This window comes from Chlorocebus sabaeus, chromosome 4 (genome assembly GCF_047675955.1).
Source record: "Chlorocebus sabaeus isolate Y175 chromosome 4, mChlSab1.0.hap1, whole genome shotgun sequence".
NCBI lineage: Eukaryota > Metazoa > Chordata > Mammalia > Primates > Cercopithecidae > Chlorocebus > Chlorocebus sabaeus.
In genome coordinates this window covers 24,079,087-24,097,536 of record NC_132907.1, presented here as the reverse complement: position 1 = coordinate 24,097,536, position 18,450 = coordinate 24,079,087, and the positions used below count along the sequence as shown (strand labels likewise).

General features: G+C 38.8%; 1 protein-coding gene and 1 long non-coding RNA gene across 4 annotated transcripts in view; one reads left to right on the top strand and one right to left on the bottom strand.

Moving 5' to 3' along the window:
• Window positions 1-12,321, bottom strand: part of LOC103222989 (uncharacterized) — a 56,036-nt gene extending 43,715 nt beyond the window's left edge. For 2 of the 3 annotated variants that reach the window (XR_012092750.1, XR_012092751.1), the window contains exons 1-2: window positions 11,902-12,321; window positions 10,016-10,152 (exon numbers count right to left, since the gene is read on the bottom strand). This is a non-coding gene — a long non-coding RNA (uncharacterized lncRNA). The remainder of the gene's footprint in view (window positions 1-10,015; window positions 10,153-11,901) is intronic. The other variant, XR_005244586.2, reaches the window with a different exon arrangement.
• A 20-nt stretch (window positions 12,322-12,341) lies between these two features.
• Window positions 12,342-18,450, top strand: part of TNPO1 (transportin 1) — a 97,682-nt gene continuing 91,573 nt past the window's right edge. Inside the window, exon 1 of the mRNA XM_007974971.3 lies at window positions 12,342-12,465. Coding sequence (XP_007973162.1) covers window positions 12,451-12,465 — 15 coding nt within the window. The 5' untranslated portion in view covers window positions 12,342-12,450. The remainder of the gene's footprint in view (window positions 12,466-18,450) is intronic.

Sequence of the window (18,450 nt, the reverse complement as noted above, 5' to 3'; positions counted from 1 at the left end):
AGTCTTTGCCCATGCCTATGTCCTAAATGGTATTGCCTAGGTTTTCTTCTAGGGTTTTTATGGTTTTTGGTCTTACATTTAAGTCTTTAGTCCATCTTCAGTTAATTTTGTATAAGGTGTAAGGAAGGGGTCCAGTTTCAGTTTTCTGCATATGGCTAGCCATTTTTCCCAACACCATTTATTAAATAGGGAATCCTTTCCCCATTGCTTGTTTTTACAAGGTTTGTCAAAGATCAGATGGTTGTAGATATGTGGCATTATTTCTGAGGTCTCTGTTCTGTTCCATTGGCCTATATATCTATTTTGGTACCAGTACCATGCAGTTTTGGTTACTGTAGCCTTGTAGTATAGTTTGAAGTCAGGTAGCATGATGCCTCTAGCTTTGCTCTTTTTGCTTAGGATTATCTTGGCTATATGGGCTCCTTTTTGGTTCCATGTGAAATTTAAAGTAGCTTTTTTCTAATTGTGAATAAAGTCAATGGTAGCTTGATGGGGATAACACTGAATCTATAAATTACTTTAGGCAGTATGACCATTTCTACAATATTGATTCTTCCCATCCATGAGCATGGAACACTCCATTTGTGTCCTCTCCTATCTCCTTGAGCAGTGGCTTGCAGCACTCCTCAAAGAGGTCCTTCACATCCCCTGTAAATTGTATTCCTAGATATTCTACTCTGCTTGTAGCAATTGTGAATGGGACTTCACTAATGAACTGGTTTGCTGCTTGTCTATTATCAGTGTATAGGAATGCCTGCAATTTTTGCACATTGATTTTGTATCCTGAGACTTTGCCGAAATTGCTCATCAGCCTAAGGAGATCTTGGATTGAGACAATGGGGTTTTCCAAATACACAATCATGTCATCTGCAAACAGAGACGATTTGACTTCCTCTCTTCCTGTCTGAACACCCCCCATTTCTTTCTCCTGCCTGATTGCCCTGGACAGAACTTCCAATACTATATTGAATAGGAGTGGTGAGAGAGGGCACCACTGTCTTGTGCTGGTTTTCAAAGGTAATGCTTCCAGCCCCTGCCCATTCAGCATGACATTGACTGTGGGTTTGTCATAAACAGCTCCCATTATTTGGAGATACGTTCAATCAATACCTAGTTTATTGAGAGTTTCTGGCATGAAGGGGTGCCAAACTCTATCAAAGGCCCCCTGCACATCCACTAAGACAATCATGTGGCCTTTGTCACTGGCTCTGCCCATGTGATAGACCACGTTCATTGACCTGCATATGTTGAACCAGCCTTGCACCCCAGGGATGAAGTTGATCTAGTCATGGTGGATAAGCTTCTTGATGTGCTGCTGAACTCAGCCCACCAGCATTTTATTGAAGATTTTCGCATCGATGTTCACCAGGGACATTAGCCCAAAATTTCCTTTTTCTGTTGTGTCTCTGTCAGGTCTTGGCAACAGGATGGTTCCAGCCTCATAAAATGAGCTAGGGAGGAGCCCCTCTTTTTCCATTGTTCAGAACAGTTTCAGAAGGAATGGTACCAGCTCCTCTCTGCACCCCTGGTAGAATATGGCTGTGAATCTGTCTGGTCCTGGGCTTTGCTTGGTTGGGAGGCTATTAATTACCACCTCAATTTCAGAACTTGTTCTATTGGTCTATTCAGGGATTCGATCTCCTCCCAGTTTAGTTCTGGGAGGGTGCATGCATCCAGAAATTTATCCGATTCTTCCAGACTTTCCAGTTTATTTATACAGAGGTGTTTATAGTATTCCCTGATGGTGGTTTGTATCTCTGTGGGATCAGTGGTGACATCCCATCATTCTCTATTGTGTCCACTGGATTCTTCTCTCCTTTGTTCCCTATTAATCCAGCTAGCAGTGGATAGCAGTCCATCTATTTTGTTAATCTTTTCAAAAAACCAGTTCCTGGATTCATTGACTTTTTGAAGGGTTTTTCGTGTTTTATCTCCCTCAGTTCCACCCTGATCCTAGTTATTTCTTGTCTTCAGCTAGCTTTTGAATCTGCCTGCCCCCTCTTCTCTCTTTTAATTTTGTTGTTAGAGTGTTGATTTTAGACCTTTCCCACTTTCTTTTGTGGGTATTTAGTGCTCTAAATTTCCCTCTAAACACTGCTTCAGCTGCGTTCCAGAGATTCCGCTACATTGTGTCTTTATTCTCATTGGTCTCCAAGAACTTATTTCTGCCTTAATTTCATTATTTACCCAGTAGTCATTCAGGAGCAGGTTGTTCAGTTTCCATGTAGTTGTGTGGTTTTGAGTGAGTTTCTTAATCCTGAGCTCTAATTTGATTGTACTGTGGTCTGAGAGACTGCTTGTTATGATTTCTGTTCTTTTGCATTTGCTGAGGAGTGTTTTACTTCCAATTATGTGATTAATTTTAGAATAAGTGTGGTGCTGAGAAGAACATATATTCTGTTGATTTGGGGTGAAGAGTTCTATAGATGTCTATTAGCTCTGCTTGGTCCAGAGCTGAGTTCAGGTCCTGAATATCCTTATTAATTTTCTGTCTCGTTGATCTGTCTAATATTGACAGTTGGGTGTTAAAGTCTCCCACTATTATTGTGTGGGAGTCTAAGTCTCTTTGGGGTCTCTAAGAACTTGCTTTATGAATCTGGGTGCTCCTGTATTGGGTGCATGTATATTTAGGACAGTTAGCTCTTCTTGTTCATTGTTCCCTAGACTATGTGTGTCTTTGCACGTGAGATGGATCTCCTAAATACAGCACACCAATGGGTCTTGACTCTTTATCCAATTTTCCAGTCTGTGTCTTTTAATTGTGGCAGTTAGCCCATTTACATTTAAGGTTAATATTGTTATGTGTGAATTTGATCCTGTCATTATGATGCTAGCTGGTTATTTTGCCTGTTAGTTGATGCAGTTTCTTCATAGTGTTGATAGTCTTTACAATTTGGTATGTTTTTGCAGTGGCTGGTACCAGTTGTTCCTTTCCATATTTAGTGCTTCCTTCAGGAGTTCTTGTAAGGTAGGCCTGGTGGTGACAAAATCTCTTAGCATTAGATTGTCTGTAAAGGGTTTTATTTCTCCTTCACTTATGAAGCTTAGTTTGGCTGGATATGAATTTCTGGGTTGAAAATTCTTTGCTTTAAGAATGTTGATATTAGCCCCCACTCTCTTCTGGCTTGTAGTGTTTCTTCAGAGAGATCCACTGTTAGCATGATAGGCTTCCCTTTGTGGGTAACCTGACCTTCCTCTCTGGCTACCTTTAACATTTTTACCTTCATTTCAACCGTGGTGAATCTGATAATTATGTGTCTTGGGGTTGCTCTTCTCAAGGAGTATCTTCATGGTGTTCTCTTTATTTCCTGAATTTGAATGTTGCCTTGTCTTGATAGGCTGGGGAAGTTCTCCTGGATAATATCCTGAAGAGTATTTTCCAACTTCGTTCCATTCTCCCCATCACTTTTAGGTACACCAATCAAATGTAGGTTTGGTCTTTTCACCTAGTCCCACATTTCTTGGAGGCTTTGTTCGTTCCTTTTCATTCTTTTTTCTCTAATCTTGTCTTCACACTCTATTTCATTAAGTTGATATTTAATCTCTGATAGCCTTTCTTCTGCTTGATTGATTCGGCTATTGATACTTGTGCATGCTTCACGAAGTTCTCATGCTGCGTTTCTCAGCTCTATCAGGTCATTTATATTCTTCTCTAAACTGGTTATTCTAGTTAGCAATTCATCTAACCTTTTTTCAAGGTTCTCAGCTTCCTTGTGTTGGGTTAGAACATGCTCCTTTAGCTTGGAGGAGTTTGTTATTACCCACCCTCTGAAGCCTACTTCTGTCCAATTTGTCAAATTCATTCTGTGTCCAGTTTTGTTCCCTTGCTGGCAAGGAGTTGTGATCCTTTGGAAGAGAAGAGGCATTCTGATTTTTGGAATTTTCAGCCTTTTTGCGCTGGTTTTTCCTCACCTTTGTGGATTTATATACCTTTGGTCTTTGATGTTGGTGACCTTTGGATGGGGTTTTTGTGTGGATGTCCTTTTTGTTGATGTTGATGCTATTTCTTTCTGTCTGTTACAGTCAGGCCCCTCTGCTGCAGGTTTGCTGGAAGTCCACTCCAGATTCTGTGTGCCTGGGTATCACCAGCAGAGGCTGCAGAACAGCAAAGATTGCTGCCTTTTCCTTCCTCTGGAAACTTCATCCCAGAGGGGAACCTGCCAGATGCCAGTTGGAGCTCTCCTGCATGAGGTGTCTGTTGACACCTGCTGGGAGGTGTCTCCCAGTCAGGAGGCACGAGGGTCAGGAACCCACTTGAGGAGGCAGTCTGTCCCTTAGCAGAGCTCGAGCACTGTGCTGAAAGATTCGTTGCTCTCTTCAGAGCCCACAGGCAGGAAGGTTTAAGTCTGCTAAGGCTGCACCCATAGCCGCTCCTTCCCCCAGGTTCTCCATCCCAGGGAGATGGGAATTTTATCTATAAGCCCCTGACTGGGGCTGCTGCCTTTCTTTCAGAGATGCCCTGCTCAGAGAGGAGAAATCTAGAGAGGCAGTCTGGCTACCGCGGCTTTGCCAAGCCGCAGTGGGCTCCGCCGAGTTCGAACCTCCCAGAGGCTTTGTTTACACTGTGAGGGGAAAACCATGTACTGAAGCCTCAGTAATGGCAGACACCCCTCCCTACCAAGCTTAAGCATCCCAGGTCTACTTCAGACTGCTGTGCTGGCAGCAAAATGTCAAGCCAGTGAGTATTAGCTCGCTGGATTCTGTGGGGGTGGGATCCAGTGAGCTAGACCACTTGACTCCCTGGCTTCGGCCCCCTTTCCAGGGGAGTGCACACTTTAGTCTCACTGGTATTCCAGGCGTCACTGGGGTATGAAAAAAGAACTCCTGCAGCTAGTTCAGTGTCTGCCCAAATGGCCACGCAGATTTGTGCGTGAAACCCAGGGCCCTCGTGGTGTAGGGAGCTAAGGGAATCTCCTGGTCTGTGGGTTGCAAAGACTGTGGGAAAAGCATAGTATCTGGGCCAGAATGTACCATTCCTCACGGCTTCCCTTGACTAGGGGAGGGAGTTGCCCGACCCCTTGCACTTTCTGGGTGAGGCAACGCCCCATCCTGTTTCAACTCGTCCTCCGTGGGCTGCACTTACTATCTAACCAGTCCCAATGAGATGAGCCAGGTACCTCAGTTGAAAATGCAGAAATCACCGACCTTCTGCGTTGATCTGGCTGGGAGCTGCAGACTGGAGCTCTTCCTATTCGGCCATCTTGCCACCCACCTCCAACAATCCTTTTTTCCAATATGTTGAATGTAATTACAGATATGTTAGAGCTTAAATCAGTTATTTTATATTTTGTTTTCTATTCTGTTTTTCATTTCTCTGTTTTCTTTTCCTTATCTTCTTGTGGGTTACTTCCTGTGGATTACATTTTAGAATTCCATATTAATTTTTGTTTTTGACTGTATCTATTTCTTTTTTACTAGTTGCTTTAGGTATTAAAATTATACATCTTTTATAATTTAAAATTTTTCATATATTTACTATGGTTTAAATGTGTCCCTTCCAAAATTCAGGCATTGCAAATGTGATGGTATTAGGTAGTAAAGTTTTTAAGAGGTAATTAAGTCATGAAAGTTCTTCCTCATTAATGTTATTAAGGCCCTTATAAAAGAGGCTTCATGCAACAAGAGGGTCTTCAGCAGACAACAGATGCCGATGCCTTGATCTAGGACTTCCCAGTTTCCAGAACTGTGAGAAAATAAATTTCAGTTTATTCTAAATTACTCAGTCTCAGGTATTGTGATATAACAGCATAAGTGGACTAAGTCAATATCGATATCAAACCTATCCTCATGTACTTGTGGTGTAATTTTGCCAGTTCAAGTGAAGTGTAGAAACCTTATTTCCCTTTATAGTTCCTTACCTTTTTTCTTTTATGATTGTCCTAAGTATTCTCTCTATCAAATCAGATGTTAAAATTTCTGCTTTAACCCCTCAAGAGAAGGGAAGCCTATTATATTGACTCATATTTTTACTTAGTGTGTTTTTTCTTTGCACTTAATGTTCCAATATTCTTTCTTTCATAATTTCCTTTTTGTTTAAAGAAATTTCTGTAGTCATGCTTTTAGAAAAAAACTGCTAGTGACAAAATCTCTCAGTTTCCCTTCATCTGAGGATATCATTATTTCCCCCTCCATTCCTAAAGGATTTTTTTTGCTGGATATTAGATTTGGGTTGACAGTTTTTTCCTCTCAGCACTTGAAAGATGTTGTGTCACTTCCTTATGGAGTCCATGGTTTCTGATGTGAGATCCACTGTCATTCAAATTGCTTTTCCCTTACAAGTAAGGTGTCGTTTCTTGCACTCTGCTTTTAACAATTTTTTCTATGCTCTTAGTTTTCAAAAGTTGAATGATACATCTTGGCATGAAATCTCTTTGAGTTTATCCTATTAGGTTTCATTTGTCCTTTTTTTAGTAACAGCTTTATTGACATATAATTTTTAACCATAAAACTCACCTTTTTAAAGTTTATAATTCAGTGGTTTTTAGATTCACGACATTGTGTAACCTCCACTATCTAATTTTAGAACACTTTAATCACCTAGAAAAGAAACCCTATACCTATTAGTAATCACTATTTCCCCTCCTGACCCTTGGAAACCACTGACATACTTAGTCTCTATATATTTGCTTATTTTAGACTTTCACATAATCATGTAACATGTGGCTTTTGTAACTGGCTTATTTTACTTAAAGAAAGCATAATGCTTTCAAGGTTGAGTCATACTCTGGCATGTATTAGCACTTTATTCCTTTTTAGTACCAATTAATAGTCCATTGTGTGTGTGTGTGTATATATATATATACACACACACACACACACATACTATATTTTGTTTATTCATTAATCAATTGATGAACATTCGAGTTGTACCACTTTTTGGACATTACAAATAATCCTGCTTTTTGTACCACTTTTTGTGTAGACATATGTTTTCTTTTATTTGGAGTAGAATTCCTGAGTCATAGAGTAACTCTATATTTAATTGTTTGAGGAACTGCCACACTGTTTTCCAGAGCAGCTGTAGCATTTTACATTCCCACCAGCAGTGTTTGGGGGTTCCAATTTCTCCATATCCTCCCCAATACTTGTTACCTGTACTTCATGTTATAGATATTCTAATGAGTGTGAAGTGGTGTCTCCTTGTTTTGATTTGCATTTCCCTAGTAGCTAATGATGTAGCTAATGATTCCCTTGAGCTTCTTCTCATAAGCATATTCGTCATTTGTATATCTTATTTGAAGAAATGTCTATACAGATCCTTTCTCCATTTTTAATTAGGTTGTTTTTTATTATTGAGGTATAAGAGTTTTTATCTATACTAAATATAAATCTCTTATTGTATATGTGATTTGCAAATATTTTCTCCCATTCTGTGTGTTGTCTTTTCATTTTCTTTCTTGGTGGTGCCACTTGAAGCATGAAAGTTTAAAATTTTGATGAAATCCAATTTATTTACTTTTTCTTTTGTTGCTTGTGTTTTTGGTGTCATATGTAAGTCTTTTCCTAACTCCAGGTCACAAAACTTTACTTCCATGTTTACTTCTGATAATTTTATAGTTTTAGCACTTAGATTTTGTTCTATGATCCATTTTGAGTTAATTTTTGTATATGGTGTGAAGCAGACGTCCAACTTTATTCTTTTGCATGTAAATACCCTGTTGTTTCAGCACTATTTGTTAAAAAATAACTACCTTCTTCCCATTTAACTGTTTTGGCTCCTTTGTTAAAAACTCAGCTTCTTGAATCTGTAGGTTTATGTCTTTCACCAAATTTCAGAAGTTTTCAGACATTATTTATTTGAGTATTTTTAGCCTTACCCTCTTTCTTTTCTCCCTCTAGGACTCTGATTTCATGAATGTTACATCTTTTGTTGTAGTCACTTAGGTCCATGAGAATCTGCTCTTTTTAGTCTATTTTCTCTCTTTTGTTAGAGCGGATAATTTCTGTTCTTCTATCTTCAAGTTCCTTGATTTATTCCTTTGTCTCCTTCATTCTGTTATTCAACTCATTTAGTTTTTAATTTTGATTATTGTATTTTTCAGTTCTAAAATTTCCATTTGGTTTTTCTTTATGTCTTCTACTTATCTAATGAGATTTCCTATTTTTTCATTTGTGTCAAGTGTTTTTGTAGTTGCTCACTGAAGCATTTTTATTTTTTAACATCTTTGTCAGATAATTTTTTTACATCTTTGTCAGATAATTCTAACATATTTGTCTTCTTGGTTTTGTCATTTATTAATGGTCTTTTTTCATATAGTTTGAGATCTTCCTAGTTCTTGATATATATCATGAGTGATTTTCATAAAACCTGGACATATGAGATATTTATGAGGTTTTGAATCTCATTAAAATCTCTTTTAGCTGGCTTTTTCTAACATGGTACTGGCAGGGGAAGTGGGTGTGGGGAGCAGGCCAAGTTGGAGGAGATATCCAAGTTCCTCATTTGGCCTTCACTGACACCCAGGATGGGAGACTCCTTATTACTGACTTATGATGATGAAAGTACTGGTTCTTTATTTGACCTTCTCTGACACCACCCTGGGAAGGAGGGGTTAGGACACCTCTAAATAATTACTTAAATATTTTTCCATAATGCCAACCTGAAGATGTTTCAGTGTAAGGCAATTCTTTAAACTACCTAATAGTCTGGTGAGGGTAGGGGTCTATGCTCTCCACTAGGACTTTGCTGACATGAGTAGGATGGGGTCACAATTCTGTCTGTAGTTGCCTAGAGTATGTATTTATTGTCAAAAAGTTCTCTGTCTGCTATACTCCTTTTCTGGCCCTTCAGCTGGAGCAGTGTTTTGATGGGGCTTTTTTTGTCTGTGCCATTGGTGTTTCCAGGTTGCTGATGTCTAAAGTTTCAAGTCTGGTGTATCTAAAGCAAAAAGTAAACATAGGGAATTAACCATCATGTTGTTCTTTGGGTCCCAAGGTCTCTAGTTGATCTGTCTTTTTTCCACCATTTGGAGACTTTTATGTTTGCTTCATATGTAATGTTCAGAATTTTTCATTATACTTAGTGGGAGGAATAGGGACAAGTATATCTACTCCATCTTCCCAAAACTGGAAGTCTAAGTAGACCTTTTTATAAGCAGAATCGTATTATAATCACTAGGACATGTTAATACTTAAAGGAGCTTTGAAGTTAATTTTTCCCAACTCATAACTCCCTAATTTATCATTTTTAAGAATTCAAACTTTATATATTGGGCTTACTTTAAATGAGAAATGCCTGTAGATTATTTACACATTTCTGAATATTGACTACAGTTGTCCTCTTCAATATTTGAATTAAATTCTTCTAAATAATTACTGAAACTTTTTTTCATAATGTCAACCTGAAGATGTTTCAGTGTAAGGCAATTCTTTAAACTACATAATGTGAAATAACTGTCTTTCCAGAAGTATAAATGGAAACAATATTTTAGAAGATTCTATTCTATTTATTTTTTTATTTTTATTTTTTCATTTATTTTTGAGACAAAGTCTTGCTCTGTCACCCAGGCTGGAGTGCAAATGAATGGTGTGATCTTGGCTTACTGCAACCTCTGCCTCCCGGGTTCAAGCGATTCTCCTGCCTAAGCCTCCTGAGTAGCTAGGATTACAGAAGCTCGCCACCACACACAGCTAATTTTTGTATTTTTAGTAGAGACGAGGTTTTACCGTGTTGGCCAGGCTGGTCTCAAACTCCTGACCTCAGGTAATCTGCCCACCTCGGCCTCCCAAAGTGTTGGGATTACAGGCGTGAGCCACTGCGCCCAGGCTTATTCTATTTTAGAAGCTTGGCTGCATTTAAAAGATTACTTATCTTACCAGGTTTCTATATACTCACCAACAATTGCCTATTAAAGATATTTATTTAACAATTTTTGAACTTCCAGACCTACTTTTTCAATAATCATTCCTCCTTCTCAAACATCTTTGATTTATATTAATGTCTAGTAATACTTTCATTCACTGCCCTCTAACAACCTGCCCTGCACTCTGCTCATGAGTTCTTTATGTAACTTACCTTACTTAATCTCGTTTCAGACAAAAGAAAGTGAAGCTCAGAAAGACTGAACCAAAAGCATTCATAAGTGGTAAAGCCAGCGTCTGCATCTAGGTCCTCTGACTGCAAGCTCCACACTTGTTTTGACAATGCTACACCTGACAAAATAAGCATCTTGTCATTCCTAGGTGAAAGCTTATAGGCATGTTTTCTTCCTCAGATGCTATTTTGTAACCTCTAACATGTTTTTATTTTTATCTTGGTAAATTTTTCACCTGAGAAAATAAAATTAATACAGAAATTTAAAATATAAGGTATCTATAATATGTTTTAAAGGTAAAAACAAAGTTTATAATTTTTAACTTCATTTTTGTCATTTAAAAATTATCAATAATTCTTCAAAGTTTTACCACATGAGCATATTTAGGTATAAAGAGAAAATACTACTGGATAGCTGCTATTATATGTGCAAACTGTGCAAAGAAAAATAAAATAAGCCATGTTAATAAATCCTTGTTAATGATAAGATTCTCTTTAAAACATGTATTTTTAATTTGACCTAGAAGAGACAAAAAGGCTACATGTGTAAGAATCTCTATTCAACATAGAACTATTTTATATTAATATTTTCATTCACTTTGATTTTTACAAAAGAATACATATTTAATTTGCTTAATCTCAATTTTACAACATCTGATAATCAACATTTTTTTCTTTCAAATGATTGTGGCCAATAAATCCTCTTAGGCTAAATAATGTTACTTTTTCTTCATTTCAATTATTTCTAAACTATTAATCAGAGGAACTCCTACTAATTGCTTAGTCAGCAGTATTTACATCTGTCATTATTTGCTAATCCTTTAGATTTTAGAAATATTTGTGTTTTTTCCTTTAGCAAAGAATAATGCAAATACTACACATCCTCTGATTTGTACAGATCCTAGTCCACGATGTAACTTTTCAAATGCAGAAATAAGCCATTTGTTATTTGGATAAATACACTTTTTCTGGGTATATTTTCCGGCAGATAAACTAACATTTAGGAAAGTTTATATTACATTTTTGTTCTTAGTAATCTACTCCTATTGGGGGGGGCCTCTTTTTGATATACACTACTGTATCCAATTACTATCAAATTAACATTAGAACATGTTGTAATCATGAGTATTTTAGTTATCTATAATATTTTCCTTGCTAAGTTCAATTTCCCAATAATTAAAAAATGGTACTTTTAGTCTCAAATTTTAAGTTAAATAAACTAGTTGTTCCTGCAAAATGACTGTAGTTCAAATGAAAGCCGTTAACGTGTTTAGATGAACAAATAAATTATCTTAGTAAAAATTTACAGACATTTTCTAGTATTATGTACTGCAATTTTACCTAAACTACGACAGGAAGGCAACAACGGTTACGTATTTTCAAAATATATACAGCACTTCCAGTAAGATAGTCGGAACTGCTGGTATTTCTACTCACATTGATCATGTGAGGAATATTATCACCGGAATCATCGCCTTAGAAAATAAGAATCAGCTAGCTATGCAAATTTTAAGTATTTTTATACAGTAAATGTTACATATAAGAATAATCTGAGGGAAGGGAACTGATATTTATCTCATTACCGTTGTTGCAATTGGGTATAAAAACGTCCACCACTCCCATTTTGAATCATTTGCCGTACAGAAAATAGAGGACATTTTAATTTCTCATGATGGCAGGTTAGGGAGAGAAGGGCTTGTTATTTCTAAGAGCAAGAAATTACAGTTTTATAGGATTGCACACCTGGAGACGTAAAAATTTTATAAATCACTGAATTTTAATTACATAGTAGTTTATACGCCAGATACAACACACGTCAAAAGCCTATTTTGTACTAAGCAGGCAGCCATCCACCCGCATCTACCTACCGAAGCCATTTCTGCTTTTTACCAGCGACGCTGGAACTGTGTTATTGTGGGATATGTTCAGTGTTGAACAGGCTCCCAGGGCACGGCTCTTACTTTGGAGGTTATGCTGGGGTACAGAAGTTAGGCTGGGGCAGGGCCATCCTCCTAGGAGGGCCCAGCACAGTCTGGGCAACCACACTGGCAGGCCATTTTGCTCACAGCCCCACCGCGCCGGGCAGCGTCTGCAGCTGCTGCGTGCGAGACCCAGAGGCTCCGGTCAGCGCGCCGGCCGCAGGGAGTGCGAGCACTTGTGAGCCCAGCGCCAGGCCGGTGCCGCGCGCCGCCGGACGCAGGCCAACAGGCCCAGCCGACCGAGGCCGCAGTTTTCCCAGCCCCGCCGCCGTTGCCAAGGCGACCGCCGCCGAACGTTCCCGCGGCGGGCTCCGCCCCCCGGCCAATCGGACCGGCGCTCGGTGGATCCCAGATTCTCTTTGTTCCGCAGCCATTTCGGGCCCCGGACAGGAGGCAGTGCCGCTTCGGCCGAAGGCCTGAGCGCCCGAGGCCTCTGGGATGGTGTGGGACCGGGTAGGTGGCGTGAGGGTGCGCGGCACCTAACTGGAGGGGCGGCAGTAGAGGCTGTGAGCTCCGAGCTGCCTGACGCGCCTACGGGAGAGACGCTGGGCTCGCTCGCTCTCTCGGTGCCCGCCCGGCCGTTTGAAGCCGGGAGGCAGCGGCGGCGCGGTTCTAACCCCAACAGCTGCCGACCCAGGCGCCCTGCGGGACCCGGGTAGGGGGCAGGCGACGGCGGCTCCTCAGGTGTCCGAGGAGCCCGTTAGGGGCGGCGGGAGCCCGTTACAAGGGGCGGGAAGGGAATGATCTGATACTCAGGGAAGCGTTTGCCTCGCCTGTTAAGCTGTGGCGTTTGAGGGCCCTTGAGTGCTGCAGTCGGCTGCCCCGGGACGGCAGCCTCCCACTGGTTCTGAGCGCTGGCCGGCGCTGCCCGAGATGGACCAGTCTTTGTCCCGCCCTGGGCCCATCTGCCCGGGTCTCCCGCGTCCGCACACAGCGCCCGTCGTCCTCACATGCAGCTTGCCGATCTCTTTCTCTTGGCGGTTCTTTCTCCTTGGGGCTTCTTGGCCTCACGACATGTTTACACAATGTTTGTGACTGTACGGGTTTTGCGTGGGCTTGTGGGTTTTGCACTTCTACCTGCACTCCCATTCGTACAAGCAACAGGGAACAGCTGCTGAGGAGCAGACCGGCCACCACAATCAAGCTATTTTCGGAATGGCTTTCTTTAAAAATGATCGCGTGTTGCTTACTGATTTTAAAAATCAACTGGATTTTGCAAGGATTGCTTACAGTTTAAGTCTGTTATCTTAATCGCGAATCAGGTTGGTCTATCAGTAGATGTAAATGTAGAAAATTGAAATTGGAGGCTATCTACAAATTGATTTTGACAGCTGTATTAAGAAGCTTAATAACTGTCCTTTGAAACAGTAATGACTTAAATGATGAATGCGTAAATGGCACTTTTTTTACCCTAAAGAAAAGATACTTTTAAAATTGCAAGATGTATGGTGTAATAGGTGTTTGGAAATGAAGGTTGTAAAATGGCTGTCCTGACGTACTCACTTTTAGAATAGCAAAAGTTCCTGCAGGATTTTAAGTTTCCCTGTTATATCAAAGCTTTCATATTAGAGTGGTGAAGAAGCTATATTTAGTGGAAAAGGGGAAAGTCCCGTTTTTGGGGAAAGGATCTGTTTTCCACTTTTACCTTACTTGGCACCCTAGTTGTTCCTAGAGAAGGCTGTACCAGGATGAAAATTAGCAACCACAAAAGGGAAATAGTAGTTTGAAGGTGCAGATTTCTTTTTCAGTCTCTAGCTATGCAATGCATAAATTTATACTAGTTTGGCAGTACGATTTTTACTTCATGCAATTTAACATGAGCCTAATGAAGTACTAGTGTTCTGTTTTCTTTTTCCTAAAAGGGGCCGCCACCCTGAATTAGTCTTGATGTGGCTGCATCTTTGTCCTAGTCAGGAATTATTAAATTCCTCCCACTGAAATATCTATAAAAATCTTGTTTGCGCTTCTACCTCAACTCTCAGTGGCTTTATTACCATTATATAATGTGAACAGAATAAGATTTTTTGTAAAAATATATGATTCTAGTTGTAAGCTTTTCCAATATCAATACTTGTTATTGTATTCATTGTTTTTATGACTACAGTTTTTCTTATTTATAATTTTAAAGCCATTCCATGAACTCAGTTTTTCTAAATGTTGTAAATGAGCTCCTACATTGAAATGTAAACATCTATATTTAGAAGAATTTCTTGACTTTTAACCATGTTGGGTTCTGCAAATGTTTTTTTAAGAAAAGAAACCTGGTATAAAGGAAGTCAAACCAAGTGACATGTGTAATGAAATAAATTTATCAAATATAAACTGCAGAGAGGAGCACAGCAGTAAGTGGGAACGTTCTTTTTATTGGCCAGGGTATAAATTATGATATTTTTTTCCTGAGATTGATATTTGAATACATATTGGTGCCAAAAAGATATCCTCCCTCCTCAAAACAGTTCGTTTTACCAGCAAAAGGGTGAGAAAGCTGAGAGAATCAAAGAAACTGATGAGGTTTTCAAAAACAATGGAGAACAATGCCATCCTCAAACAGGAAGGATCAGAAACAGTGAAATTCCCCTGGAGGTTGAGGATTTTTCTTAGTTGGCCCTATTCAGCCATTGCCATGGTAAATCTGTTGAGTGTTGGCAGGTGAAGGAGTCTTCTGAGTTGTACAAGGAATGAACTTCACAATGGAAGACAGATGTTTGCAAGAGTGGTGCCTTAATCCGTATTGTGTTGCTGTAAAAGAATACCTGAGACTGGGTCCTTTATTAAGAGAAGAGGTTTATTATTTGGCTCACGGTTTTGCAGGCTGGGAAGTATAAGAAGCAAGGCGCCGCCATCTGGTCAGCTTGTTGTGCTGCATCATATCATGTTAGAGAAGGTCAAAGGGGAAGCTCCCCAGGCAAAGAAAGGGAAATCTGAGGGGAGGGCCTGGCTTTCTAACAACTCACCCTCGGGGAACTAAATCATGTCCACGAGATCATGATCAGATTTCAACATGAATTTTGATGCAGACAGACACACCATATGCAAACTACAGCAAGTGGCAACTGACTTGTAATTATATATGTGGATGTTAGTTGGGAGGTTTTCAAAAGCAAGTGTGATTGGGTTGCTTTGAAGGGTCCTTTGAAGTACTGTAAGTTGCTATAATAAGTAAGAATATTAGAGTTCTAGAGTCTCAATGGACAAATGAGATATTGAAATGGGAAATAGGGAGGCGGATTTGTCTTGGAATTTTCTGGAGTAGATAGAATACATATAGGAATAGTGGCTACATCTTAATCCAAAAAGACACTCCATGCCAGAGCAAATATTACAACTCAGTACTGAAAAAAAAGCTGATAACTGTGAGACCATAAAGTTGGGATTGATATATGCCTTTTTAACGGTTAAATTTTTAAAACAAAGCAAAACTTTTCAGTGTAGTGTAGAGAACAGGCGCTTTAGAGCTACACTATTGGGATTCAGATTTTGGCACCTTCTGTAAGTATCTGTGTGACCTTGGGCAAGTTATTTAATCTCACTTTTTCATCTTATGTTATGAGGAGTAAATGAGTTAATACAGTAAGCTCTTAAAACTGGGCCTGTCATGTATTAACTTTTTTATAAATAATAACTGCTGTTATCATCAATGTCATTATCATTGTTAATTATTTCAGAAAATATAGAAAACCATAAAATAAAAATTACAAATACCAGTACTACGTAGTAACTACTGTAAGCCCTTTGGTGCATTTCCTTCCAGTATTTTTTTCTGAGTTTATTGAATTTTTTTCACAGTTGACATTTTACTATGTGGGTAATTTTGTATTCTTTTTTCACCTAGCACCATAAGCATTTTCTTATGCTACTAAATTATTTTGTTACCATATTTAATGTTTGCATGTTTGTGTGGATTTCTCATTATTAAACGGTTTCTAAATTTTTGCAGTTATAAGAAACACTGCAATGAACATCCTCATAGAAAACTATCAATTTCTGCATTCTAGATTATGAAGATAGAGTCCCCAAAGCAAAAATACTGAGTCAAAGTAAACATCCAAAGCTCATGGTCCATACTGCCAAATTGCTTTTATTTAAGGGAATTTAATAATGAACTTATTAATACAATAAATTGAGACTACACAATATTTATTGTTTCTATTGCTTGGGGATTAGAAGAATAGAGAGTGGATTAACGTTTTACTTGTAATGTACTGGACATTATTTGTAGGCATTTAATATACATTGTCACTTTCATGTACATTTTTCTCATTTATTATCTTGGCTCTGTGTTATACATGGGAGTTACTTCTATTTTACTGATGAGAAAACAAAGTATAAATAGGTAAGTACTTTGTCCAAGGGCTCAGAGCGTTCGAGCCTGAATCTGAATCTAGATCTGCTTGGCTGCAAAGCTCATCATGCTGTTTTGTTTGTATACTTTTATATCATATACATACTCGGAATTTTATGCTGTAACTATAGATCACAGACCACATTTTTAAGATAAACTGAGTTGGGAATAATGAATGGGTAAGTTGCAAAGTTAAACAAGACAGGGCTTAACTTTCCACATACATTTTAGAGAAAAATCTTTACCTGGGTGAGATATAATAGGTAACAACTATATAAAACTAGGTTCTAAAGTGAATGCATCAAATATCTGTGGGTGCAACTCTTAATGATCTCAAAACAAATAAGTGAGAGAAAACCAAAGAAATCTCAAATTTGATTAAATCTGGGGAGTAAGAGGAATGAAAAGGCCCGTAAGTGCTTAAATTGAAATATGCGTTTAGTAAAACTCCTGGTAAAGTAAATGAAGGTTCTACTGGGGAAATAAAAAAATAATATGTGTTTCACATAAGGAAAATACAACTATCTACAAGGTAGGTAGTGGAGCCCCTTTATCCCAGATGCATATGTTCCTACCACAGATGAAAAAGTTAATCTTAGGAAGGATAAGATTCCACCACTTTTGTTTTTACTAAGAAAGGAATTAAGGAAGAGAAGTATTTCAGCAAATCATGAATATGCTAAATAAATGTAAATAAATTATTAGGAATAGGTGGTATCCACCAAAATTTTAAAGAAATGAGTATGAAAGTACAGAACTCTTGATTATTGTGCTACCATTAGAAATTATGTTTTTGAAAAATATTTAATGAAATTAAATATATATTTTGACTGGAGCATAGCAGAACTAGGAAATGATGAGAGCACTAGCAAACCATGAAGGACTTTGTGTGCCATTTATTAGTGCTGGCATTATCCCTTGTCGAGAGATTTACATACTATTGGAGAAAGAGATGTGTAAATAAACAAGTTCAGTAAGTGTATTTACAGATTTCGTGATATAAATCTGTAAAAACACCAAGAAAGGCCAGTAATAGATTCGTTGAGTAGAATAGGGGGAATGTCTGGAGCATTTTGGGAACTAAGAACAGCATTTTAGTGTGTGTGTCAGTAAAGATAAGGATCCGCTGTGTTCTTGGAAATCTTCAGCAGTTCAGGGGCCCTGAAAGGTATATAGCAGGGGTCCACAAGCTTTCTGTAAAGGGCCAGATAGCAAATAATTTCTGCTTTGTGGACCATACCATCTCTACCACTGTAGTGCAAAAACAGTTATGAAACCAGTGGTATGGCCAGATTTGACTAAGGCCTTAATTAGACAAAACTCTAATATATAGTACAGAGGGATTTGGAAGAGAAAGCACCTACTGAGCCTTATATCACCCTATCATGAGCCGTTGAAAGGTATGAAACGAATCTAGAAGATTGATTTGTGTGAATCATTAAGAAGAGAATAAAATAGATTTTTAAAGCACTCTACATCAATTTAAAAGGGAAAACAACTGTTTTTTAAGTGGGCAGGTTCCACAGAAGAGGAAATACCCACGGCTAGCGGGTAAACATGGAATAATGATTTACCTCACCAGTAGACAAATGCAAAGTAAAGCAGTGACTTTTTTTTTTCTGCTCATTATGCCGGCAAAAGAGAAAAAAGTTTTGTTAGTATGTATTGAGAAGGTTAAAGGGATAACATTGAATATATCAGTACAGCTATTTTAAAGTAAAAACAACTTTGACCCAGCAGTTTCCATTTCTTAGTGAAACACATGAGTGTATCATAGGAGTCATGTGTGCTAGGATTAGTCTTGGTCAGTAACCACAGAACCTCCAGACTTCCCGTTCACATTTTATCTCTGGCTCTCCATTCATAAAAAGTTCTACACTTTTTTTGGAGATGGAGTCTCACTCTGTCGCTCAGGCTGGAGTGCACTGGCGTAATTTCGGCTCACTGCAACCTATGCCTCCTGTGTTCAAGCAATTCTCCTGCCTCAGCCTGCCTAATAACTGGGACTACAGGCACACACTGCCATGCCCAGCTGATTTTTTGTATTTTAGTAGAGACGAGGTTTCACTGTGTTGGCCAGGCAGGTCTCCAACTCC